The sequence below is a fragment of the Monodelphis domestica genome, chromosome 2 (genome assembly GCF_027887165.1).
Source record: "Monodelphis domestica isolate mMonDom1 chromosome 2, mMonDom1.pri, whole genome shotgun sequence".
Classification (NCBI taxonomy): domain Eukaryota; kingdom Metazoa; phylum Chordata; class Mammalia; order Didelphimorphia; family Didelphidae; genus Monodelphis; species Monodelphis domestica.
Genome location: NC_077228.1, coordinates 332,432,707 through 332,453,954, shown reverse-complemented (window position 1 = coordinate 332,453,954; position 21,248 = coordinate 332,432,707). Strand labels below are relative to the sequence as shown.

General features: G+C 33.8%; 1 protein-coding gene and 1 long non-coding RNA gene across 5 annotated transcripts in view; one reads left to right on the top strand and one right to left on the bottom strand.

The window, feature by feature from the left end:
• The window catches only part of PHIP (pleckstrin homology domain interacting protein), a 187,256-nt gene that overhangs the window by 21,669 nt on the left and 144,339 nt on the right, over positions 1-21,248 (top strand). For all 4 annotated transcript variants that reach the window (XM_001365983.4, XM_007484241.3, XM_007484242.3 and 1 more), the window contains one exon: positions 15-113. In XM_001365983.4, coding sequence (XP_001366020.2) covers positions 15-113 — 99 coding nt within the window. Of the gene's footprint in view, positions 1-14; positions 114-21,248 lie in introns of those variants that run through there.
• The window catches only part of LOC103094849 (uncharacterized), an 85,877-nt gene continuing 68,914 nt past the window's right edge, over positions 4,286-21,248 (bottom strand). The window contains exon 3 of the long non-coding RNA XR_008916600.1: positions 4,286-4,545. This is a non-coding gene — a long non-coding RNA (uncharacterized LOC103094849). The remainder of the gene's footprint in view (positions 4,546-21,248) is intronic.

Genomic DNA, 21,248 nt, shown 5'->3' with positions numbered 1-21,248 from the left:
TATATGTTCAATAGGCTGCAAGCATGTTGTGTGGAAAGGATCTGCTCTAGCTGCTTTACATTGTGGAAGACCCCCTGAGTCTCCAGTCAACTATGGCAGTCCCCCCAGTATAGGTAAGTAAATTTATTTTAATCACTACATGAAACAAAATTATTTAGAAGACCAAACAAAAATTATTTTCATGTATAGTAGAAGTAGGTCACTTTGCATGCTACACATTGCTTTATTAGAATTTCATATAAGAGCAGAATTGTTCAGAAAGTTCAGAGTATTTCTTAGGTATATTGCTATAAGGCCATTTATACTCATGCATAATTTTATATTATGCATATTCATATAATAATTATGTTATTTATGTATATATGCATTTTTAAATATTTGTTATACTTCAGATTAAAGTCTAACAGTATTCAAGCTGCATTCCATAGCAGTTTCATATTATTTATTGTCTTCATTCAAAGGAATGTTGTAGAAGGTATTCTTCTTTATGTTGGATTATGTGATCACCAAAGCCCCTTCTAATTCTGATATTTCTGTTTCAAATCAGAGATTTTACATTCATCCCTTATATTTCCTTATTTAAAAAAAGGAGTAGCTTCTTTTCTTACCCTTTCCCCCAATTTGGGAACACTGGAAATTTATGAAATGCCTACATCTATTTAGGGATTGCATAAAGGCAAATTACTACTATTTTTTTGGTGGTTCTTATTTACTTGTTTGATCTTGTTTTGTTAATAAAAACCCAAAACAACCTCTGCCCCTTGTCCCCCGTGCCACTCCCCTTCCCCCCCATATAGTAAGCTTCTAGTGAGAATATTCCTGAACCTATTCAGATTAGCAGCTATTCTGTACTTAGTTTTGTAGAGCTACTTGAGAGCACTGTAGGGTCAGTCACATAAGTACATATGAAAGAAGTGAACTCAAGTCTTCCTTACTTTAAGGCCAATTCTTTCTCCACTATTCCATATTACCTTTCATGTTAGGTCTAAGAAAATGAAATCATTGAAATTCTTGTTAGAAAATAGAATTCTGTATCCCTTAAAATTTTTTAAATAAGGCAAACTAGCCATGACCGTATGGCATTTTATTAGATTTATGTTTATCATTAAATACTTGAATCTAGATCTATTGAAGAGTTTTCTGAGATAGTTGTTGCATGTTAACTGATTTTCTTAAAACTACTTCCAGCTGCCTAGAGAACATCTCTTTCTGGACATAATATTTTCTCACATTCACCATGTCCAAACCAAACCTTGAAGAAATCTTTTCTGTCCCCTAAAGATTCCTCTTTCCAGCTCTACTGTTTTTTTTTTCCAGCATTAACACCATTCTTCAGGTAGAAAACTTTGGGTCATTTACAGTCCTCCTTTTTTCTTTCAATTTCTCTTTCTTTCAAAACCTCTCTTTGAATTAGCCCTTTCTTTCCAATCTGCCCAATCCCACCACAATTAACTCCTTTCTAATTTCACATCTAGGGTTAACATACCAGTCTATCTTGATTATCCTCCATTTAGTCTCCCTACCCAAGGAAATCCCAAGTATATCAGCCAGACTGATTTTATGCCATTCCCTTGCTCAAGATAGATAAAACATTAAGCTTTCACTAAATGCTAGGCACTATTCTAAATGTTGGGAATGCAACTACAAGCAAGGAGAGAGAAAAGGTTCTGGTTCAGAGGTGAGGAAGCAAGCAAGGAGTGAGTATAGGTGTGGGTGAGATGAATATATTCCAAGTCCTTCTGAAAATGATTCCATAAAGGATTTGTTATTTATGAGAGTTACTTGAATTAAGTTTGGACTCTTTAATGTCATCTTTGAAGGTTCCCTAGAGCCTCATTGCATCATAGGTAGCTTATTTTATTTCTCATTAATTTTAAGTACTTATACCTTACTTCAGTCACTAAAGAAGCATTTATTAAGTGATTACTCCATTCTAGTACCAGAGAAAATACAAACAAAAGTAGAGTAATCCCTGCCTTTAATATATTCTATCAGGTGAGCAACTTGTATATACAAAGAATACATACAAATTTAATACAAAGTAGTCTTGAGAGGGCTGCTAGTTGGTGCAGTGGATAGGGGGCCCAGTCATGAATCAGGAAGAATCATTTTCATGAGTTCAAATCTAGCCTCAGACACTTAATAGCTGGGTAACCTTGGGCAAGCCACATAGCCCTGTTTGCCTTAGTTGTCTCATCTGTAAAATAAACTGTAGAAAGAAATGTCAAATTACTCCAGTGTTATTAAAAATCAGTATCTTTCCTAAGAAAACCTCAAATGGTGTCACAGTCAGATATGAGAAAATGACTAAACAAAAAATCTTGAGAGAGTACTAGCAGTTCAAAAAGTTTCATGAATAAGGTAGAGTTTGAGCTGAATCTTTTGAGTAAGGGATTTTAAGAGGGAGAAAAGAGAAGGGTGTACTATACATTTAAAGCATTGGGTATAATGTGTAAAAACTACCCCTTTATTCTATATTACATTAAGCTTACTTTTACTCATCTTTCTCTCTTTAATGTCATTAGCATAGGTTAGCATCTCATTCCCATCTAGTTCACACATTCATCTATGTGTTTTATGTTTCCATTTAAATAGCAAATTCTGTGAAGGTGGGGACTATTAAGTCAGCTTGTAACTTACCTCTCTTTGTGTCTTAGATATGCTTTCCAAATTGCTATGACTAGCCTAAATGTTGATAAATCTGTCTGAATTTAGTTACATTGATCCTTGGGTAAAAGAAAATCTGTTACTTAAAGGTTTTTTAGCTCAATACAGGGCTTGAAGAATTTGAGTTTTGCTGACATTTGAGAAATTGAGGTCACCTCCATGGAATAATGAAGAATCAAAGTAGGATTTTGATAATTTTTACATAAATTCTATTAATACACAATTAGAAAGAAAAGTATATCTGAATGCAAGGATTTCATCAAAAATAACATCTGTGGCTTTTTTTATTCTCTTCTATTTTGTTTTAACCAATGCAAATTATTGGTTAGTCTTTAGAGGATCTATATTTTTAGAAATATCAACTAAGAATTTTTAAGAGCAATCAGAACAAAATTTAAGTCAGATAACATGACAAACTGGTAGTATGGCCATGGAAGAGAGATTAGAAGCATAGAAAATACATCTAGATTAAATGACAGAGTGGAGGAATATGGCAAGGAACTGAGTTTTAGAAATTTGGGGTGAGCAGCCTTTTTTTTAATTATACTGAATCTCTCATCATTTAATGGAAATGAACAAAAAAATGAGGTTCAAGATTTTGCTTTGTCTTTACTTCTTTCTAGAAAAATCCCTGTTTCATATATTTTGGAAATATTTGATGCAAAATCTCTGTCAGATTGCAGTTCCTTTGTACGTACATGTAAGATACCCATATAAAAGCATTAGTTAGAATGATTAATTGAACATATTTTTCAGTATTGTATGTCATTCTTCATTATGAAGTTTTATCTTGGCTTTGCTGTTGGGGGTTTAAGACAATTTCAAACAGCTGTCAATGATAGATTAGTAATGAGAAAAAGCAAGAATTTAGAATTTTGGTAGAATGTTCTCCCTAGAAGTTATTTCAGGTTATTAATGTCAAGGCAGTTGGTGTGAAAATTTTTACTTTAACATAAGTAGTGCTAAATATATTTTTCTCCTATTTTGAGGTTTTTTTCTGGTAATAATTGGGATTTTTTTCCCCCCTTCCTCAACAGGATTTGGCTAACATAGATACTATCACCAAGTGTCAGGAGAAGTTAGGAAAAAAAAAAGAATACAAAACCTCTTTTGATTTTATTATTTGGATTATATTTCTCCATGAATTGATAAGAGCTATGTGTTGTGTAGAGGGATTGTCTTCTACTTTACAGTTTTCTCTTTAAAAAAAACCCACCAAAACCTCAGTTTAGAGTCAGCTTCTAGCAAAATATTACATTAAGAAACCAGAAAAAGTTAGTGGTTTATTAAAAACATATAATTCTATTCTATCCTTTTTTGTAATAACTATATTGTAATCTAGACATCTTTTTTCCCCCCTTTACTAGTAATTCCCTGAAAATTGCTATGGGTGAAGAATTATTAATTGATTTAATATATATCATTATAATGTGTTTGGTGTAAGAAGCAATTTACATCTAGAAGAGACTTTCTATGGTGCTTTATTGATATGGCTATGACAAATTCTATTAAAATTGCATAGAGATTTTTTTTCTGGCTAGAGGTCAGTACTTATGAAGATATTTTTTAAGCATAATTCTCAAGGATCGTATTAGACTCAATATTAAATATTATTACCTTTTATTTGTTCTCATGCTCTGTGCTGGAACTTCCTTGTTTGTTGGCAATTACGTTGGTGGAAAAAAAGTAATTAAGGTTACTTATCTTCCTGTTTAAATCTAGTTTCTTTATCAGTGGATGTAGTATAGATGAATTATTAGTTCTAAGGAAAGACTTGATTTCAGAACATCACCATGTTTGAGATGGAATGTGGTCTTGGCAGGAACTTCCCATGTAGACCTCTTAAACTTTTTTGCTGCTAGCCACCCACTTCATTGCCTAAAAAAAAAAAAAAGAAATCTGGAAGGAAACATTAAGTTTTACTAGAAGGAAAAGTACTGGATAATGGAGAAAGGGCAAGGACCAGCCTAGTTTAATAGAGACATATCAACATTAGCCTGACCACTTGGTGATGAATTAAAATAAAAAGTCCCCAGTCTTTTGTGACCAACTGCTTCCAAAGAGATTTTTAGCCAGGTGGGAAGAACAGAAAATACCAAGAATCTCAGAATTTTTAGACTAAAATATTAACTTAGCTGTTGGTACCATAGGTGTGAGATATCTGTCCAATAGAAAGAAAACAATCTTAATATTTTCTCTATAAAACAGGAAGACAAAAGGAAATTGGAACTAAATAACAATGGCAAACAAGTTCTCAATGGAGAAGCAAATAAAATAAATTAGTTTTATCATGTATCCAGACGTAAGAAGAAACAACATTTTGTGGGACATTTGGGCACTTTGTATTTCAGACTACCATGAAAATGATTGCATATATATTTTGTCTGTTGCAGATACTTAAAAAGAAATTATGTGAGGAACTCGATTAGATTTTCCAGATTAAATCATCATAAACTTTGATTCGTGATGACTTCAAAGTAAAAATTGAAATAGATAAGAATGATAAAAAATATTTAGGAGTAAGAAAAGAAAGAGGCCAAAGACTTAGTAGACTGTACAGTAGCCTTGGGCCTGTATATATCATGATTACTTCTTTGAAGAAAAGACTTTAAATATGGTGAGCACCAACTAATATTACAAAAGTCAAATTGATTATATGTTAACTGTCAGTGATATAAAATTCATTACTTGAATCACTATCCTGGCATTTAGAACTTGTTAAAGTAGGCACAAATGAATAGAAATTAAGAAAATCAAATAAGAATGTAAAGCTATAAAATAAAAGCATATATATTTACATACACATATGTACACACACATTCATACTTACATATGACCTGTATTTAACAGTTCCAGCTTTACCTATTTATTTGAGCACATTATTGGTAAGCTTTATTTATTTGAACAAGTTATTGAAATAGAAAAATGGAGGTTGTATGGGAGCAAAGGACATGAGTTATTATTTTATATTAGTTGCAAATTGAAGTTTGACACATATTAGTAATGATGATAAGGGTATCAAAAGAACCTAAAAATTCTCACTTTACTCAGAAAACAGTTGGCTAGTTTATAAAGCTAATATGAGCATGGATGACTGAAACCATGGATATAAACACCTACAGATCCCAAATAATTGATTTTGTGACTTTATGGTCTTGTGTGTGTATGTGTGTATGTATATATATATATATTTTTTTTTGTATGTATAATAGTTTTAACAGATAAATGAAACACACAGGTATTACTAACATTAAATACAGTAATAATGAAGTACATTGTATATTCTTATATAATACTGTGCAATAGTTGCCCCTTAATCCTCAGGGGGTATGTTCCAAGACTCTAGTGAGTGCCTGAAACTGAGGACAGTTCTCGCTTTTTAAAACTATTTACTCTATAGTGCTGTGTTCTGTTTTCACACTCCGGCCACTTGGCTTGGTACTCACCCCCACTAAAAAAAACCTGAACAACAAAAAAAAACCTAAATGAAAGCAAAAGAACTGAGTGATGCCAATAGCACTGTGGGCCAACTTCCGATGCAGAGAAAAGAGACCATTACATCTCTCTGCCTGCCCACCTGCCTACTTTCTGTCTATTCAAGCTCTGTCAACCTGTGGTTCTGGCCTCCATGTGTCCTTGTACTATGCAGACCTCCTTCCTACCTCCTTTCCCTGAAATGACTCGGATTGAACTACAGAAAATGAAATGGTGAATAAGAGGGAACTATTGTATAAACAAACCTGTATGGTAGAAAAGGAGAGTACAAGATTTTGAGCAGTATTGCCTTTTTAAAATAATAAACAGTATGGACAAAAACTAGTTTAAAGATAGTTTGACAAGCAATCCAGTTAAGCAAAGTAATTTTAAGAGCATTTAAGGATGACAAATGACTAAGAAATGGAAAATATCAGAAAAAAAAGATAAGCAACATTTGTATTCAAGGACAATGAAGGTAACACATTTAGACTCCCCTTAAAGTCTCAGACGTGTTTAAGGAGAAAATGGAAGAAACACTGAGGAAAATAAAGGATAGGCAAAGCAGCTGGACTAGACTATATATAGAGGAAGCTCATTCTGGAGGTGACAGAATTTTCATGGTATGAAGGCTCAATTCACAAGTTGTTTGAAGGAGAGAAAAATGTACCAAAAACATGGAGGAAACAGGTCAACAAGAATATATCAGTAACTACCAACCCATGTACCCATTTTCATGTACTTGTAAAATGTGTATGAAAATAATATGCATTTGCATTAAGAGCATGCTGGAAGAGACTAGATAAAGGCAAGGTTTTGAAAGCAGTATTCCAAAGTAGATTATATCTTCTCCCAACATGCAATTGACTGACAAATACAGAGAAAATAAGGTCTTGCTGTGCATATTTGACTATTTAAAAAGATGATTTGATTCAGTAGAGTTAAATGCCACTTTAGCAAAGTATTTTCTTCTAAACATTAAGATCTCATACATGGTAAAATTATGCAAAAATCCTTTCAGGTAACCTGGTTATGTTCTCTGATATTTAATTAAACAAATGAGACATAAAACTAGGTATGGATGAAGGGTCACTGCAGCCTGTAAGTTGAAGGATTCCTTATAGTTGTGTGGTCCTCCACATGCTTCTATTGGCAGATGATATTGTGTTGATTGCATTGATTTTTTTGTATCTTTGTGGGGCCTCCTAAATGAGATCCATAATTACTTGTGAATTTTGCCTAACGAGTGACTGTTTTATTTGCGGACTGCAAATGGATAATGAGTTGAGCTTAATATTGAATAGGAGGAGAGTGGAGTGGATAGTCTTTGGGTCATTGCCAAATTCTATTAATGACCTCAAATGTCTCTCTAAAACTCTTCTATACCTTAGGCCATTGATGGCGAACCTTTTAGAGACCATGTGCCTTGCCCCACCTATCCCACCGAGTCCATCCCATTCACCCTTAAGCCACACAGAGGAAGGAAGAAGCACTCCCATTGGGATGCAGGGCAAAAGAATGGGTGAAGTGAAAAAATGTCCTCAGCTAGTGTAGAAGTTGGGAGGGATATTGCCCAAGCATTGACATCTGTCCGCCACCCACCTTACCCCCCTGAGTTTTCATTGTGAGCTCCCATTGGGCTGCTGGACAGAGGTATGGGTGATATGAAAAAATGTCATCATGCATGGTTGAGTTTGGTAAGGGAGCAGCTCCACCTGAATCCCTGCCTTTCTGTTAACAAACTCAGGTGGTGTGAGGATTAGTGTGCCCACAGAGAGTGCTTTGTGTGCCATAGGTTCGCCATCATGGCCTTAGGCATTTGGAGGGTGTGGGGAAAGCTGAAATACGAACAAGGACTTCGAAGTTGTCTAAAAGATGTCATCAGAGAAATGCATAAGCAAAAAAGATGAATTGGTCATGTGGCAAGACTGAGGTGTTGCATTGAAATAACCTATTTCATTGGATCCTCATGGTGTCTACAGTAAAAACAAAGCCTCTTATAGAGGGATGTGGACAAGTAACACAAGATAGATGCTGCTATGTGATCTCTATTTTAGGGAATTCTTACATCAGTAAGATGACATGTTCATCTGCATATTTGAGAATATCTTTGGAACTTAGACCAATTATCAATGGAAAAATACCATTGAATATAAATATTTCACTAATGTGTCTATTATATAGAATAGGATTTATGAATAATGGCATTTGTACAGTAAACTTCAGCCTTACAGTAAACTATTTTAATTTCTCACTTTGGGGTGGGAAGGAGGGAGAGACAGACAGATAGATGGACAGATACAGGTTTTTATAGATTCTACAAACCTAGAAAAGTTTCAAGTATCAACATGTGATAGAACTGGTCTGCCCAAAGACTTGCTTAATTAAATTTAGTGAGGCTCTTCACCATAAGATTTGGCCATAACAACTTATGAAGACTATTTTATTAATGAACAATCTATATTGGTGTAAGGAATAACCACTCTAATGTTCATCATCTAACTTTATAAATATACTCACCTTCATGTTTTGATGAATCTTGAGATACCATTTAATGTTTGTTTGTTTGTTGCCTGACAACATAATACCTTTCATATTTTGTCTGCTTTACCTCTTCATTAGTCTGCCCAATCTCTGTTTCCATCTCAGATATGCATTTGAGATATCATATGCTTAGGCACCGAATGATATCTTCTACCTTTCTCCCAATTTCTTAGTGATCTGATCTTTTACCTGCTCTACTTAACAGCAAATAGCAATAATTGAAAGTACATTGAATTCTTGGTATCTAGAAGGCCTGTTTCATTGCCACTAATACCCACTAACATATCCTTACCTGGGCCTCTATTCTATTTTCCTAAAATCTCTGCTTATGGCCTGCCCTTCTCCCCCTTGTATCATATTTTGTTACTGTTCTCTCAAGAACATACCTGCTATTCTTTTCGATTTGCAATGACCCTTTTTCATTCTTTTTTTCTGCAAAAAATGCTAATATAAATCATTCTTTTGTTTTTGATACTCTGTTCTTTACATTTTCATGACACTGTTCTGTTTTGGGTTTTCAATCTCTATATATTACTCAGTCTCTATTATTGACTTCTTACCTTCTTTTCTTCCCTAGTATGAACATATTTGTTAAAGATGCTCTTCTTGATCCTCTTTTCCCTGTCTACACTCTGGTCTCCTGATGATCTTATCCACTGTCATACTTTTAATTATTCCTGGTATGGAGATGGTTCCCTGCATAGACCTCATTTATGAGTCCTAGAGCTTTAGGGTCAGGTGGCTGCTGGACCCAACTGAATACTCTTACTACCATTCATCAGGTCCAGAAGATAATATAGAAGCCTCTCAAAACTAACTTTTTCCAACTTCCCTGTTTCTTTTAAAAATACCACCATTCTTCCACTTACATTGGCTTAAAAACTTAGAGTAACTTTGATTTCCTCCCTTTCCCTCCTGCTTTCATATCCAATCAAGTGCCAAATAGAGTTATCCCATTATGGTTTTCAAATGAATATAACTTCCACTTTGTAACACTATTCTAGTACAATTCCTTATGACCACTTCACATAGTGCCAAATAATATTCCTAATTTTAAAAACTAAGGTAAAGTTGTATTTTAGTATTAAGTCCTTTTAAAGATTGTTTCCCCTATGAGAAAAGTGTCTGGTGGCCAAATCCCAAAAGCAATTAGGCCTTTGTAGCTTCTTTTCTCTGCATACACATTTTTTGTTTGAGAATGAATGTTGCTTTTATATAAATTCTATCATGAAACATAAGATTAAACATTTTATTTAGGCTTTTGATTTTTGTTGGTTTGTATTAAAGGATATTTTTAGGTTTTCATTTGAAATTAGAGATTTAAATTTCTTAATAAAGAATAAAAAGGAAAAAAATCGGCGAAATTAATGAACACATTGCAAAAATGACTTCTGTAGTGTTTTGTATTCCAAGAACTCCCCCCACTTCTGCAAAGAAAAGAGTAAGGAAGAGAAATAGTTACTTGCTTAAGAAAAGCAATATTCTTTGCTGAGAATTTTAGATAGTAAGAAAAACAGGTTTCCAACATTGACCAGATTGTTTTATTTTTTATGTTGGAAAACTACATATATTTAAAATATGAGAGTCTTTAAAAATTCTATTCCATGTTCATTTTACTATAGGATTCTTGTCAAAATAGCAAAACCTGATAGTTCCTCTTAAATACTTAAATGTAATGTAGCATTAGAAGATAGCCTTAGAGTCAAGAAAATCAAGAGTTCAAGTACATCATCCAACACATTCTAGCAATGTGACTGCAAGCAAATAATTTAATCACTAAGGGCCCTTGGCAGCATTCTTAAGATGCCTTCAAATTGCAGTAGTTACTGGTCCTAATAGAAAGTTTCATCATAGGAAGTTCACTATACCAATGAAATCACAGAAGCTGACCAACTCCTACAAACCAAAAAAACTCCAAGAGCAAATCAAAGATAAAACACCAATATTTATTATTGCATTTTTACATGTTCATATCTGACTAAGATATTTTGATTTAGGGATGTAAGTTTTTTAGAATGTGAAAAGTTACAATTGAGAGGAATTATCTTTAGAAGTAGAGAGCTATTATTCTCAGAGTCAAGAAAACCTGGTTTCAGTTTCTGCCTCTAATATAGATTAGTCATGTGACTGAGCAAATTTCTTTAACCTCTGTGATAAGTTTTCTTATCTAGTTCTAGATTTAGGAACTGTGATCTCTTAGTGTCCTAAAAAAATCTGGAAAATTTAAGTTGCAGAGGAATTTCTGATCTGCTTAGAGGAAGTTTCCCTCACCAGGAATTTCTCTGTACCAGTAAAATCATATATAAGTTCTAGCGGTATTTCATGATTTGTTGTGAATTCAGTCTACTCTTTGAAATTTATACCTTTCAGCTAAGGCTGTATTAATATCCTCTTAAGAAAATTCTTAACTTAAAGAAAAGAAGTATTCTTTGTTGTGTATATTTTTTTTTTTAAAGTTTTGCTTACAAGTGATTTCTTTCTGTATGTACTACTTATCCTGGGATTTTCATTAAAAAATCAAGAAAAAAACCCCCTGAAAGCAAGATATTTAGGAATATGGTAAGCTTTCGTGGTCATATATTTTGTGTGATACTCCAAGTTCCAATATGTTTAAAGAGTGAATTATGATGTTCTCCATTTTAGATTATGTGATACTGTAAAAATGTTGCTTGTCATATTGCATTATTTGAATCCTTAAGATTGCAATAAAATGCCTAGATCTTTTTTATGTGAACTGTCCAAGCCAGGTCTCCTCTTGTCTTGTACTTTTTAACTGCTACAAAATATCATGTTAAGTTGAATTTATTTGCTCTCATCTTAGTCATTTTAATTATATTGAGACTTCATTTTGTGAGCTTATGTACCTTTGTACATACTTTTCAAATACAAATTCCTTTGACCTAGACATTTTTGGTATGGCCTTGATCATATTTTTTTGAGTACTCAACTGTTTCTCTACTAGATATCTTTAATGATTATGTCGATGAATATCTTTCTAGGAATGAATCAGATTAATGTGGTCAGCATGATAATGAAGTTTTATTCATTTAATAGTCATAAAAATTATATTTTTTATATAAAAATTTGTTTTAATACACACTTATTAACCTATACCTTTAGTCTCATACAAGCTTTTCAAGTAGATTTGGATAAACATTTTTCTTTGTACTCAGAAATGTCATTTGAAATGGACATAGTCATTAAACTAAGGAGTGAAATTTAAAAAGGTATAAAAATAAACATCTTTAGAAAAAGGAAAGAATAGATTCAAAAGAAAACAGAAGACTTAAAATATGGAATTGTTTATTGGAAGCCTATAGAGAATAATATTACTAATTGTACAATAATATTAACCAGCCTTTGGGAACTAACTAGAGCTTTTAAAAAATGTGTAATTATTCTAATACATTTTGAATAAGAATGTTTGAGAGATGGGATTTCAAAGGGGAGTGCTTTAATAAGTGCATTTTTCTTGCTCAGATATTCTTTCCTAAAATTAGAGAATAGTATATTATGTGTCTGTGTAATGTAGAAATAAAACTACCTTCCAGTTGATGCAAATAAGGAATCTCATGGTGTGGTTTAATTATTTGAAATCATACTACATATTTCCATTGGGTTAGAACCACTGAACATGTTTTACATACTTATAACTTCAAATAGAACAAATTCAAATACATGTGCCTGCTTCATAGGATTCATTTTTTCACTGATAGTAGACTTGGCTGTAGTTAATTTAGAGTATCATGTATTTTTCAACAGATTATAGTCTATCGTTTTTAATGCACTTGGTTAAAAAACAGGCCTATATAGAAAGGCTAAGTGAATTTGATTTTTTTACTGGTTTAATTAGCATGCTTCATTCTTATTATAATAGATGCATCTTCAAAGTAATATTTATTTGATTCATTATGTATTTAAGGCAGTGCCTAGTACATAATAGGTATTTACTAAATGCTTATTGATTGCTTTGTTTTGATTTATAATCTACATGTGCTAAACTTTGGTATTGAAAGTATCAAAAATTAGATAGAATAGAATCTGAAGGTTTGGGGCATATATAAAGATAGCGTTCTTCTTAAAAAATTTGAAGACTTTTAGTATAGTAATGAGATCCTTACAATAGACAATAGGTATTTTATGTTGTGAATAATACCTCTCTAGATACTTTTGATGTTAGTCTACTTCTCCTAATAAAGGACTATTAACACTGAATTATCTAAAGTTAGATTCTATAATCTTGAACTGATAATATCTTTAAAATTCATTTTGATTTGAATGTGCTTTATTGATTTTTGCACTAAGCATAATAGAACATTTTGAAGTAAGTTAAAACTTTTAATATGGCCATTAAAATGGAGAATTTTAAAGTAATGTTTTGATTTTATGACTATTAAAATCCAAAGAAAATATTGTTTTGTATTTTGTCTTTTTATTGTCTGTTATTAATGAAATGAAAATTATTAACTTGTTAACATCCATTAATGCTGAAATTTTTGAATGTAAGTTATTCTAAATTTTAAAAAATTACAAGTGTCACTTTTAGGTGTTTTTCTTACAGCTCTCTCTTTGTCTGGGAATATAGCTAATTTGTAGCTTTGGTTAACTGTCATGAAGTATTTGATATCTTCAGTATATTGAAAAATCTTAACTATAAAGCTGCTTCTTTTCTAGTAAGTGCTTCTGCTAATTACCTGGTGTAGGCTAAGAGAATGTTATTTTTAAAATTAACCTGAATTTGTTTGATTTTTTTTTTTGTATCCCAATTTCTTGAAAATTATAATCATAGAAATTTAAAGCTAGTAGGCGCTGTTGACCAGACAGATTCCTGGCCATTAATCTACTCTCTGAAAAACCTTTGTGACTGTCTACTCTCTGGATCAGTCTTCTACATCCCATTTTCCCTCCACCTCTCTATACCCAACATATTCTTTTTGATTGTATATCTTCCATATAGGAATTACCTTGTAGACTGAAATCTTTATTAACTTTAAATACCTAATGACAAATTTAGAAATGCAATGTTTTTAAAAAATTGGTAGGAACTGTTGAGCACTTCATTAAGAACATAAGAGTCTTTGTGTCCTAAGAAGGAAGCAGTGAGAGAGTGGGAGTAATGCTGACAATGCAGAAAATACAGATTCCTCTCCATTCAGTCGTTTATCTTCTTGAGAAGTTAGGACCATAAATACAGTTTCTTTGCAAACGTGATTTGGATACCTGCTTACCGACTGACTGACTATACCTAAATATTTTCTCACCCTTGGCATAAACATCTAGGAAAGAATTGAATGGAATTAATTCTTCATTAGCACAAAGTCTCAGATTTCTTAGTCTTGGGACTCCTTTTACAATCATAGAAAGTATTAAATACCCCAAAGAGCTTTTGTTTGTGTAAGTTATTACCTATCCCTGTTAATTTGACCTATTAGAAGTAAGAACTGATCAGTTTTTAAAACATTAATTCATTTAAAAAATAAAAATAATAAACCAATTACATGCTAAGTTAAATAACTTTTTTTTTTAACTCTTACCTTCTGTCTTGGAGTCAATACTGTGTATTGGCTCCAAGGCAGAAGAGTGGTAAGGGCTAGGCAATGGGGGTCAAGTGACTTGCCCAGGATCACACAGTGTCTGAGGCCAGATTTGAACCTAGGACCTCCTGTCCCTAGGCCTGTCTGTCAATCCACTGAGCCACCCAGCTGCCCCCTGGATAGTCTTTCATATTATACCAGAACTTGATAAGAGCTTAAAGGTTATTTGCAATGTGGCATTTGAAACTGTATCATGAAACTTTTTTGTACTTCGCCACATTAAAATCCATTGGTCTGTCTTACATATTAAGGTTTTTTTGTTTATTTGAGTTAATTGATATTCTAAAAATGTTGACACATTTTATTATATGACATTAAAATTTTCATGTTAATATCACCATTAATCTCTTCAGAAAAATCTTTATTAGTTGTAATTCTAATTCTCTGTTGAAAACTCAATTAAAAAAAAAGTCATTGGCAATAAATAGTGTTTGTGGTTTCTTTGAAGTGACAGGATCATTTCATTCATTTTCCAAAAAAAGTCTTGTCAAGTACTCAATATGAACAGCCATAGTTCAGCTGTTACTCTTTAAAGTAAAAATGGTTTTCTAGGTATAAAGTAGTTGAACTTGCTACTCAAATAATCCCAAATGTACTTTTTCTTCAAGACAAGCATTGTGCTTCAGCACAGAAGTGCTTTATGTATACTTATCATTTCATATAATTTTGAAAAGAGTGTAGATTTAATAAAATTAATTTATTGCTTCATTAAGGACATTATTACATGATAGCATTTTTTCCCTTAAAACTATGAGCACATGTTAGTGAAGAATAAAATGAACTATTTGTACAGTTCAGTACCATTGCCTTGCTCTGTGGTACGGTGCAAGCAATTTTATTTGCCATTGCTTTTGGACCATTATTGCAAATATTAAAAAAGTTCTTAGATAAATCATGAGATTCAAAAAAGTTACTAAACATTTTGAATATTATAGCACCACTTTTTTGCCAAGCATTCACATAAAAGTTCTTCAGTGATTAATTGGTCATTAATATTTAATTTATACAAATAAAGTAACACAGCAAGTCTAGCAACATCTGTAGACATGACCATTTGTGACATAGAAGTATAGGTCTGCAAATGAGGATATTAACTCAGGCTTCATGTTTACAGTTAGATTTTTAATTCACAGGTTATATGACCTCTGGATACTCTACTGGACACTCATTAAAATGAAAAATATTTTTGCCCTGAGAGATTTTCAGGGTCCCATGTGCTAATGTAAAGAAGCATGCTCTTGGTTTTGGTGTTGAAGGATCACTCTACTGCAGATATGAATAACACAGAAATAAGTTTTGAACAATGATACATTTATAACCCAGTAGAGTTGCTTGTTGTATTCAGGAGAGGGGAAGAAAGAATGGGATGGGGAGGGGCGTTGTGGAGTTCATGAATCCTGTAACTGTGGAAAAATATTCTAAATTTAAAAAAGGAAAAAAATAAAAAGAAGCGTGCTCTTTCCACTTTTGCTTTTCCATTATTATTCTTGTTCAGGAACTCCCTTTGCCTTGTCATATTCTAATTGGGAACAACCACATTACTAATGTTTATTTCCCTAAACACATTGCCAAAAGAAGTAATGTATTTTTAGCAAAAGTGTACAAATTTTATTCTCATCAGAACTCTTTAGAAGTAGGTGCTATCATCATCATAATCATCATCTTCTTCTTCATTTTACAGATAAGACAAGTTAGGGGGCAGCTGGGTGACTCAGTAGATTCAGAGCCAGGCCTAGAGATGAGAGGTCCTAGGTTTAAATCTCTCCTCAGATACTTCCTAGCTGTGTGATCCTTGGCAAGTCACTTAGCCCCCATTGCTTAGACCTTACCATTCTTCTGCCTTACAACCAATTCATAGTATTGATTCTAAAATGGAAGTTAAGGTGTGTTTTTTTAAAAAAGGGTAAATTAAATGACTTGCCCTAGGTAACATAATTAGTAAATATCTGAGGCCAGATTTGAACTTAAATTTCCTGATCCCAACTATAGCTTTCCCTTCCTTCCACTGAATCACATGTAATTAAAAAGCCATATATCCAATTACACATTATCAATAATAGATTCTAGTAGTCTAAATATAGTTCCTACAATAATTCTTAATTAATGGAGAAATTAACTTGACTTCCACAATGGGATATATTTTGTCAGTCTAAGAACGAAGAAAATAGATTCCTCTGTTTTTAGTAGAAAATGATCCTGATTGGTATTTTTTTTTTAAACTCATACCTTCTATCTTAGAATCCATACTTAAGTATTGGTTGGTAATTAAAAAGAAACAAAAAACTCATACCACCTTCTATCTTAGAATCCATACTAAGTATTGGTTCTAAAGCAATAAAGCAGTAAGGGCTTAGGCCTGTGATGGCAGCCCTATGGCACACATGCATAACGGCACACAGAGACTCCTCTGAGGGCACATGCAGGTCCCTGGCTTTACCAGCTGGGAGCCTGGCCCTGCCCCTGAACTCAATGGGTAAGACATTCTACCCTCTCCACAATTGCAGGGGCTCGGGGAGGCCAAGTGTGGCTGCAGGGGTGAGGAGTGAAGCTAACCAAGGGCTGGTAGCCTGGGGCAACATACCCACCGACCCCTTTGAGGGTATGGGACACTGGAGCTTTCCCTCTAAGCTTGATACCACTCCCTGGGCCTCCCCCTTACCCCCCTTGAATGCAGGGGTCAGAAGGTTAGGGCACACATTAGGGGTCAAGAACAGGCACACATCTTGGGGGGGTTGGGGTAGGGCATGGTAGGGGGTCTCTATAAAATTCCAAAAGGTTCACCATCACTGGCTTAGGCAATAGGGGTTGAGTGACTTGTCCAGGATCACACAGCTAACAAGTATCTGAGACCAGATTTTAACCTAGGACCTCCTGTTTCTAGGCATGGTTCTCTATCCTCAGAGCCACCTACCTGCCCTGATTGCTTATATTTTTTGAAGGTGAGTAGAGTAAAATTCTAGTTCATAGCTGGCAGTTGCAGACTGTCAACCTGCCATTAAGAACTTTAGAGAAATTGTTTTGTGATTTTGAATAAAGTTATGTGGCATGAACATGATCCTTTCCAAGTTGGTCATTTTAAAATTTCTAGCTTCTTTAAGTTCTTAAGATCTCATGTTTTCCTTCCCTTATTTTTTTTAGATGGACCAAAAGGGAAAATGCTAGAAGGAAAAGAACAAAGATAATTTAGGTATTTACTATTCCCATTTTTTAGCTTCACTCTCCATTTTTTCCATTTTCTCTATTTACATAATTTTATATGAATAATCAATGAGGAGTGAGCAGAATATTGTTTGCCCTAGTACTCAAATAGTCAATAAAAGACCAGTTGGATTTTCAGCTAAAAAAGATGTCATTTGGAAGTTGTGAACATTTAAAACTCCATTAAAATAATTTTTTTTTTCCTAGAGAAGTGAGCATGACCTCTTTTCATTGGAGAAGTAGGAGACTTATGGGTTTATGAAGTTGTATTTAATTTCAGACAAGATCAATATCTTGGCTTCTTGAACTGTTTTTAGCCTTGTTATTGAAGAGGTGAAGGGGAAAATGTTCAATCAGAAATAGTGATGCAACAATAAAAAACTCTAAAAAATTTAAGTACCAAAAGATCATTTTAAAATTCATTCAAAAGCAATATTTATTACATTATTTCTGCTATGTTGTGGCCTTGAACCAAATATTCTACATCTTTTTATCAGATTTTTTGTAAAAAGTATTTCTACAAACACAAGTTTGAACATACTCTTTTAATAAGTCTGGGAGAAACTATTCTTGGTTAAAAGTTGACACATCTCAGAACAAGCAAATAATTTACTTTAAATTGAGAAATAGCCATATTCAGGAAAAAAAAAAAGCCTATAGTAAGATTGCCTAGCTCAGGTCAACTTGAGTATCTTAGACTGAGAGAACTTCTTAGTGGAGCCCTGCATAGTTCTAAATCAGAATTTTTCATTATAGAGGTAGCCACTTTAATTTCTTTTCCTCCAATGAGGAAAAATTACAATTGTAATTTGACAGATAAACCAATAGTATCTGTGATTTGGAACATTGAAGTAGGTCATTCAATGAGTTTAGTCACATAAGATTTGGTGGTGGAAAAAGTTTAACTGTAACATGGTATTGTGAAGGGGAAGAAAAGTACAGGCTAAGTGGTTTCTTCTAGTGGTAGAGAAGGGAACTGCTGTCTAAGGAAGTGACTGACATGAGTTGAGTTTTGAAGGAAGCTATGGATTCTACCAAAGAGAATTTTAATCCTTCTTTGTGGTCAGAGTTCCTATTTTTCTTTTAATTCCTCACATTTGTTATTTCTTACAATGCAGATGTATTTCTTTTCAGTTTTTGGAAACCACAGTTGGTTTGGCTCACTATCAAATTATGGAAACTTGCTTTGTTTCTAGTTTTTTGCTACCACATACATAAAATGCACTTATGAATATTTAACTATGTGGAGATTTTTAAGTGTGTGTGTGTGTAGAGGAATGGGACAACTGGGTTAAATGGTCTGAGCTGTTTAGATAGTTACCTTACTTGAATAATTCAGTAATCATTTAACTATAAGTTTCCATTAATAGTATGTATTCTGATTTTTGTGCATGTGGCCAATTATATTTTAATTAAAAAAAACTGAGAATGATAATTTTATATTTAGCATGATCTAGTGCATAGATGGCAAACTGTTTTAGAAACAGTTCTAGGCCCTGTCCCCCCTTCCCAGACCAAGTATCATGCCTGCGCCACCCTGTGCACCACCATCCCCCTTGCCCCAGACAGGGTAGGGAGGAAACTTTCCCATTGGGTTGCTGGGTAGGAGGGGTGGGTGATGAGAAGAGTGTGTGGAAAGGGAAAGGAGAGTGGCCGAACATTCCACTCCCTTCCAGCTATATGCCACGTTGTGAACTATGCTCCCCTCAAACCTGACTCCTTTACAACCCTACCATGGGAATTGCCTTCACAGATTCAACAGACTGCTGTCTGCATCACACCCGTACACAGCATGTGAGGTTTCCCCACTGCCAGCACCTTACCCCAGAGAGGAGGGAAGAAACGTTCCCATTGGGCTGCTGGGCAGAGGAGCAGGGAAAGTGAGGAATGTTCTTAGAGCATGGAGAGGTGTAGGGGAGCCCCGAGTCTTTCTGACTTTGTAGTAATGAACTCTGGCAGGTGACTGTAGACATGCCCACAGAGAGGGCTCTGTGTGCCCTTTTTGGCACACATGCCCTCTTTTTGCACATGTACCATAGGTTCTCCATCATAGATCTAGTGGATTGTGATTAAAATTCCTTCACCATAAACCCTTAGGTTAGAACTGAATTCATCTGGTCCAAGACCCCCATTTTGAGATGAGGAAACAGCCCTACAGAAGTTAAGTGAATTACTTATGGACACTCAGTTTGAATGCTGTTTCTCTTTTAAGGCAAATTTGGAGTTTAGAAGAACTAGGCTCAAGGGCTACCTTTAATATAATAGCTGTGTGAATTTGGGCAAGTTAATCTCATTACTTCTCTATCAAGTTTCTAAAACTATAACCTATAGAGATATTGTGTATTGGGAAGAGTTTCTACACCATGATCCCTGAAGAAATTAAATATTTGAAGCTTCCTTCCCCTCCAGATCCACCCATTTCTAAGACAGAAATGAGTTAAGTGCAGTTACCCTCAAAGAAAGTAAGACCATTTAATTTAGGTAATCTTAATCTTTTTTGAGTCATTGGGCTCTTTTAGTCAGGTGAAGAGTATGAAAGGCTTCTCAGAATTGTTGTCCACATTCATTGAAGGAAATGGAAAATTGTAGTTAAATTGTATTGAAAATACAGATGTATTATTATTATTATTATTAGCATCCAAGTTCATGAATTTTTTGGATTGCTAAATTAGTGAGCTTGGATTTTATTTTAGTGAGATTTTCTGTGGCATTATTTATTGACCTGGAGCTTTTTGGAGGGTTTAAGATCCATATTTGAATTTTCATTGTGAGGAATCAAATTGGAAAAATTTATGTCTGAAAAAGAAATTACTTTTAAAATTATTATTTAAGTTGTATAGTGTATTGCAGGTGTAGATTAGGTTTTGTTTTTTAAAAGGAAATTTTGTAGAGCGCATCTGATAGGTTCAGTCTAACTTAGATTGTCTATATAAACATCTATCCTAAGCTACTTAGCACTTTGCTTCATTTGGCTAATTATTTCTTCTTAGTTTAGTAAATTTAATTTTCTTCATGTATAGTTTTTAGTTTTTGTGGTTTTTTTTTAACCCTTACCTTCCATTATAGAATTAACTACAGTGTATTGGTTCTAAGGCAGAAGAGTGGTAAGGGCTAGGCAGTGGGGATTAAGTAACTTGCCCAGGGACAAACAACTAGGAAGTGTCTAAGGCCGAATTTGACCCCAGGCCATCCCATATCCAGGCCTGGGTCTCAGTCTAGTGAACCACCCAGCTGCCCCCATGGATAGTTTTTAAAAATCATCTTGTGCAGAAGATGGGATTTGTCCTTTTTTTTCCACTGTGGCAATCACAAAGGCGTTTGGTTGCCTTTATAGAGATGAAGTTATTACAAAACTATTTAATGACTTCCAATAAAGACAACCATTTGGGTATTAAGGGAATTGGGGATTAGCTAAGACTCATGAAAGAAGGCTCAAGGTTTAAAGACATTGGACATTGAGGAAAGGGAAGAGAAAGAAAGGTTTTTTTTTTTTTTTTAAAGATACAAGAAAGAAAAAGATTAGTTTGTAGGAGAAGTAATGGATCTTCTTTAGTTTTATTTGGGCCTTTGTATATTTCTCTCTACTGTCTTCTCTTATAAGTCAATCCATGCAGCTATTGTTTTTATGGTGTATTTTTTGCCAAGATGTTAAACAAAGATGCCTATAGGATTAAATCCACATTTATTAGTTGATTATTTTACAGCTGTGTGTCAGCTGTAGAACCTTTTTTCACCACTTATCACGGAATCATCTGTTCCAGTCAGATTGTT